The following is a 6,000-nucleotide window of genomic DNA, read 5'->3' as shown; positions in this document are numbered from 1 at the left end:
TGGATCGCAGGCAGCTGGAAAAGTGAATCTAGCTCGGCGGCGCGTTCCGGCTCTGGCGCTGGAGAGCCGCAGCCCTAGCAGGGCCGAGCGGAGCTAGCGCCCTCACTTCCAGGACAGTGCGTCGCGCGTTCTATCTCCTCCCCTCCGCGCGGTTTCCCGGCTTCGGCCCCTAGGAGCTGATTGGCAGAAGTCGCTACCCAACCCTCGTTTCGGGACCGCCTCCCGGGACCGACGATTGGCCTTCTGGGAGGACTGGAGTAAAGGGGTGCGAGGGGAGGGATTTCCCTCAAAGCTCAGGGTCCCGGGACCTGGGAGGGAGGAGTGCAGGGACTCAGTTCTCCCCTCGACCGAGCCGCGAGCCGCGGAGCTGGACCGGCCGGGACGGTTTAGCCTCCCCGGTAGCTCCGGGGGCCGTGCCGAGCCTCTTTCCCATCCTTCTGGTCCAGCCTCGGCTACAGCAGGAACCCCCGGGCGCCGTGCGAAGTTCCTGGCACTTTCCGGAGGGCTCTCTTACCACCTGCCCCGGACCGGGACTGACTGCGCTCTCAGGGCCACCCGTCCGAGCCCTAACCTCCGGACCATGCACGCAGCCCGGACCCCCGGGACCACCGCCCGCGCGCGCCGCGCAGCCAACCTCGCCACCTCTCCACCGTTGCCTCCGCCGCCGCCCCGGCTGGTGCTGCTGTTTTTGCTTGTCCTGTCACTGGTAAGCCGCGTCCGGGCACAACCCCCTGACCCCGGCCGGGCGTTGCTGTCCCCGGATCTCGCGGGCGTTGCAGGGGTCCCCTCCGAAGAGGCCATAGTGCCGGCGAACCGTGGGCTCCGGGTGCCCTTCGGCCGTGAGGTCTGGCTGGATCCGTTGCAGGACCTGGTGCTGCAGGTGCAGCCGGGGGATCGCTGCGTAGTGACCGTGCTAGACAACGATGCGCTGGCCCAGCGGCCCGGCCGTCTGAGTCCCAAGCGCTTCCCCTGCGACTTCGGCGCTGGAGAGGTGCGCTACTCGCACCTGGGCGCGCGCAGCCCGTCGCGGGATCGGGTCCGGCTGCAGCTCCGCTACGACGCGCCGGGAGGGGCGGCAGTGCTACCCTTGGTGCTGGAGGTGGAGGTGGTCTTCACCCAACTGGAGGTTGTAACTCGGAACTTGCCCCTGGTCGTGGAGGAGCTGCTGGGCACCAGCAATGCCCTGGACTCTCGGACCTTGGAATTCGCCTACCAGCCCGAGGCCGAGGAGTGTCGCGTGGGCATCCTGTCTGGCTTGGGCGCGCTGCCTCGCTACGGGGAGCTCCTTCACTACCCGCCAGTCGCGGGACGTGCCAGCGAGGCGGGCACCCAGGAGCCGCTCCTGATGGACTGCAAAGCTTTCCAGGAACTCGGCGTGCGCTACCGCCACACGGCCCCCAGTCGTTCTCCAAACAGGGACTGGGTGCCCATGGTGGTGGAGCTGCGCTCACGAGGGTCTCCTGTGGGCAGCCCTGCTTTGAAACGCGAGCACTTCCAAGTATTGGTGAGGATCCGAGGAGGGGCTGAGAACACTGCACCCAAGCCCAGTTTTGTGGCCATGATGATGATGGAGGTGGACCAGTTTGTACTGACCGCCGTGACGCCAGACATGTTGGCAGCCGAGGATGCTGAGTCTACCCCCGACCTGCTGATCTTCAATCTCACCTCTCCTTTCCAGCCTGGCCAGGGCTACCTGGTGAGCACTGATGATCGCAGTCTGCCCCTCTCCTCCTTCACTCAGAGGGATTTGCACCTCCTGAAGATTGCCTATCAGCCCCCCTCTGAGGACTCCGACCAGGAGCGTCTCTTTGAACTGGAGCTGGAGGTAGTGGACCCAGAAGGAGCAGCTTCAGAGCCTTTTGCCTTCATGGTGGTGGTGAAGCCCATGAACACCCTGGCTCCAGTGGTCACCCGGAACACTGGGCTCGTTCTCTATGAGGGCCAGTCTCGGCCCCTCACCGGCCCTGCAGGCAGTGGACCCCAGAACCTGGTCATCAGTGATGAGGATGACCTAGAGGCAGTGCAGCTGGAGGTGGTGGCTGGGCTCCGGCATGGTCACCTTGTCCTTCTGGGTGCCTCAACTGGCAACTCTGCCCCCAAGACGTTTACGGTAGCTGAGCTGGCAGCCGGCCAAGTGGTCTACCACCACGATGACAAAGATGGCTCCCTAAGTGACAACCTCGTGCTTCGAATGGCGGATGGAGGGCGCAGGCACCAGGTGCAATTCCTGTTCCCTATCACCTTAGTGCCTGTGGATGACCAGCCACCAGTCCTCAGTGCCAACACGGGGCTGACACTGGCAGAGGGTGAAACTGTGCCCATCCTGCCCCAAGCTCTAAGTGCAGCTGACATGGACTCAGATGACTCTCTGCTTCTTTTTGTGCTAGAGTCGCCCTCCTCAACTACAGGGCATCTGCTTCTCCGTCAAACCCATCCTCCCCAGGAGGAAGAGATGCTGATCAGGGGCCCCTGGAGAAAACAGGGAGCGTTCTATGAGAAAACAGTGACAGAGTGGCGGCAGCGAGACATAACGGAGGGGAGACTCTTCTACAGGCACTCTGGGCCTCACAATCCTGGGCCGGTAATGGACCAGTTCACATTTCGAGTCCAGGATAACCATGACCCCCCTAACAGGTCTGGGCTACAGAGGTTTGTGATACGCATTCATCCCGTGGATCGCCTCCCTCCAGAGCTGGGCAGCGGCTGTCCCCTTCGGATGGTGGTACAGGAATCCCAGCTCACACCGCTGAGGAAGAAGTGGCTGCACTACACTGACCTGGACACAGACGACCGGGAACTACGCTACACGGTGACACAGCCCCCAGTGGACACAGATAAAAACCACTCACCAGCCCCACTGGGCACCTTGGTCCTGACTGACAACCCTTCAGTGGTGGTGGCCCATTTTACACAAGCCCAGGTCAACCACCATAAAATTGCTTACAGACCTCCAGATCAAGAACTGGGAGTGGCTGCCCGAGTGGCCCAGTTCCAGTTCCAGGTGGAGGACCGAGCTGGGAACGTGGCTCCAGGCACTTTCACCCTTTACTTGCAGCCAGTGGACAACCAGCCACCTGAGGTCCTCAACACTGGCTTCACTATTCAGGAGAAGGGCCACCACACCCTGAGTGAGACTGAGTTGAGTGTGAATGATATAGACACTGATTCGGCCCACATCACCTTCACTCTCACACAGGCACCCAAACATGGCCACATGAGGGTGTCTGGACAGATACTGAGTGTAGATGGGATTTTCCACTTAGAGGACATAAAACGGGGTCGGATTTCCTATGCCCATAATGGGGATGAATCTCTGACTGATAGTTGCTCCTTGGAGGTCAGCGACAGACACCACGTGGTGCCCATCACTCTCAGAGTGAATGTCCGGCCAGTGGATGATGAGGTGCCCATGCTGAGCCTTCCTGCAGGCACTCTGGGGTCCTATCTAGATGTTTTAGAAAATGGGGCTACTGAAATCACTGCCAATGTTATCAAGGGGACCGATGAGGACACTGATGATTTGATGTTGACTTTCCTCTTGGAAGATCTGCCCTTATGTGGAGAAATCCTGGTCAATGGAGTTCCAGCAGAGCAGTTTACCCAAAGGGACATCTTGGAGGGCTCAGTCGTTTATGCCCACACTAGCGGGGAGATAGGTCTATTGCCCAAGGAGGACTCTTTCAACCTGAGTCTGTCAGATATGTCTCAAGAATGGAGAATAGGTGGTAATACTATCCAAGGAGTTACCGTGTGGGTGACCATCCTCCCTGTTGACAGCCAGGCCCCAGAAATTTCTGTAGGTGAACGGTTTATAGTGCTGGAAGGTGATAAAAGTGTTATAACCTCAATGCACATAAGTGCTGAAGATACTGATTCCCTCACTGATGACATCTTGTGCACCATAGTTATTCAGCCTACCTCAGGTTACGTGGAGAACATCTCTCCAGCCCCAGGCTCTGAAAAATCAAGAGCAGGAATTGCCATAAGTGCTTTCACTCTGAAAGATCTCAGGCAGGGTCATATAAACTACGTCCAGAGCGTCCATAAAGGAGTAGAACCGGTGGAAGACAGATTTATATTTCGTTGTTCTGATGGCATTAACTTTTCAGAGAGACATTTTTTCCCCATCATAATCATTCCCACCAATGATGAACAGCCAGAAATATTTATGAGAGAATTTATGGTGATGGAAGGCATGAGTCTGGTGGTCGATACGCCCATCCTCAATGCTGCTGATGCTGACGTTCCCCCAGATGACTTAACTTTCACTATTACCAAGTTTCCTACCCACGGTCACATCATGAACCAGCTGATAAATGGCACGGTTTTGGTTGAAAGCTTCGCCTTGGACCAGATCATAGAGAGTTCCAGCATTATTTATGAGCACGATGACTCTGAGACTCAGGAAGACAGTTTCATGATTAAACTAACAGATGGTAAGCACTCTGTGGAAAAGATGGTCATCATTATGATTATCCCTGTTGATGACGAGACCCCCAGAATGGCCATCAATAATGGACTGGAAATAGAAATTGGGGAAACCAAAATTATCAACAACAAAATATTAATGGCAACTGATTTAGATTCTGAAGACGAATCCTTGGTTTATGTTATTCGTTATGGGCCAGGACATGGCTTATTACAGAGACAAAAACCTATAGGTGTCTTTGAAAATATCACACTGGGCATGAATTTTACCCAGGATGAAGTGGACAGGAACTTAATTCAGTACGTCCATTTTGGGCAAGAGGGCGTTCGGGATCTAATTAAATTTGATGTGACTGATGGAATAAATGCCCTTATAGATCGCTACTTTTATGTGTCTGTTGGGAGCCTTGACATTGTCTTCCCTGATGTGATAAGTAAGGGAGTGTCTTTGAAAGAAGGTGGTAAGGTCACCCTCACAACAGACCTACTAAGCACTAGTGACTTGAACAGTCCTGATGAAAACTTAGTTTTTACCATCACCAGGGCTCCCATGAGAGGTCACTTAGAATGCACAGACCAACCTGGAGTATCCATCACATCTTTCACTCAGCTCCAACTGGCTGGCAACAAAATCTACTACATCCACACAGCTGATGACGAGGTGAAGATGGACAGCTTTGAGTTTCAAGTCACTGACGGGCGTAACCCCGTCTTCCGGACATTCCGTATCTCCATCAGTGATGTGGACAACAAAAAGCCAGTGGTCACCATCCATAACCTGGTTGTCAGCGAAGGAGAAAACAAGCTGATTACTCCGTTTGAACTCACTGTGGAAGATAGAGATACTCCAGACAAACTCTTGAAATTCACTGTCACCCAGGTGCCTGTTCATGGTCAACTCCTATTCAACAATACCAGACCCACCATGATTTTTACCAAGCAAGACTTGAATGAAAACTTAATCAGCTACAGACATGATGGCACTGAGTCAAGTGAAGACAGCTTCTCCTTCATGGTGACTGATGGTTCCCATACAGAGTTCTATGTTTTCCCTGATACGGTATTTGAAACAAGAAGACCCCAAGTGATGAAGATCCAGGTCTTAGCTGTTGACAATAGTGTCCCTCAAATTGCAGTGAACAAAGGGGCTTCTACACTTCGCCCGCTGGCCACAGGCCACTTGGGGTCCATGATCACAAGCAAAGTATTGAAAGTGGAGGACAGAGACAGCTTACATCTTTCTCTTAGGTTTATTGTGACGGAGGCCCCTCGACATGGATATCTCCTCAACCTGGGCCAAGGCAACCACAGTGTGACTCAGTTTACACAAGGTATGGTTCACTTTTCTTTCTTTAGAATCAAAGGGCACTGCAAGTCTTACTTCTTGAGATATGGCTGTCACTGAGAACTTCGTAAATAGAGCATCAAATTAGAGTCCAAGGGAAGAGAAGGGAAATGAAGGGGAGGTGAAAATACAGGGACTCTCGTTCCTGGGAGAACAGCTCCCTTCTTGCCATATGTCCTACTGCAGTGACCTTTATTAGAAGGAGTATCGTATTTTGAAAATACAAG

The 6,000-nt window shown here is 54.2% G+C and overlaps 1 protein-coding gene across 2 annotated transcripts in view; it reads left to right on the top strand.

Moving 5' to 3' along the window:
• The first annotated feature begins 262 nt into the window (after positions 1 to 262).
• Positions 263 to 6,000, top strand: part of FREM2 (FRAS1 related extracellular matrix 2) — a 145,658-nt gene continuing 139,920 nt past the window's right edge. For both annotated transcript variants that reach the window (XM_007193672.2, XM_057532751.1), the window contains exon 1: positions 263 to 5,759. In XM_007193672.2, coding sequence (XP_007193734.2) covers positions 581 to 5,759 — 5,179 coding nt within the window. In that variant the 5' untranslated portion in view covers positions 263 to 580. The remainder of the gene's footprint in view (positions 5,760 to 6,000) is intronic.

Source organism: Balaenoptera acutorostrata, chromosome 18 (assembly GCF_949987535.1).
Source record: "Balaenoptera acutorostrata chromosome 18, mBalAcu1.1, whole genome shotgun sequence".
NCBI lineage: Eukaryota > Metazoa > Chordata > Mammalia > Artiodactyla > Balaenopteridae > Balaenoptera > Balaenoptera acutorostrata.
The sequence above is the reverse complement of the archived record's forward strand: the minus strand, read 5'-3'. Positions and strand labels throughout refer to the sequence as shown.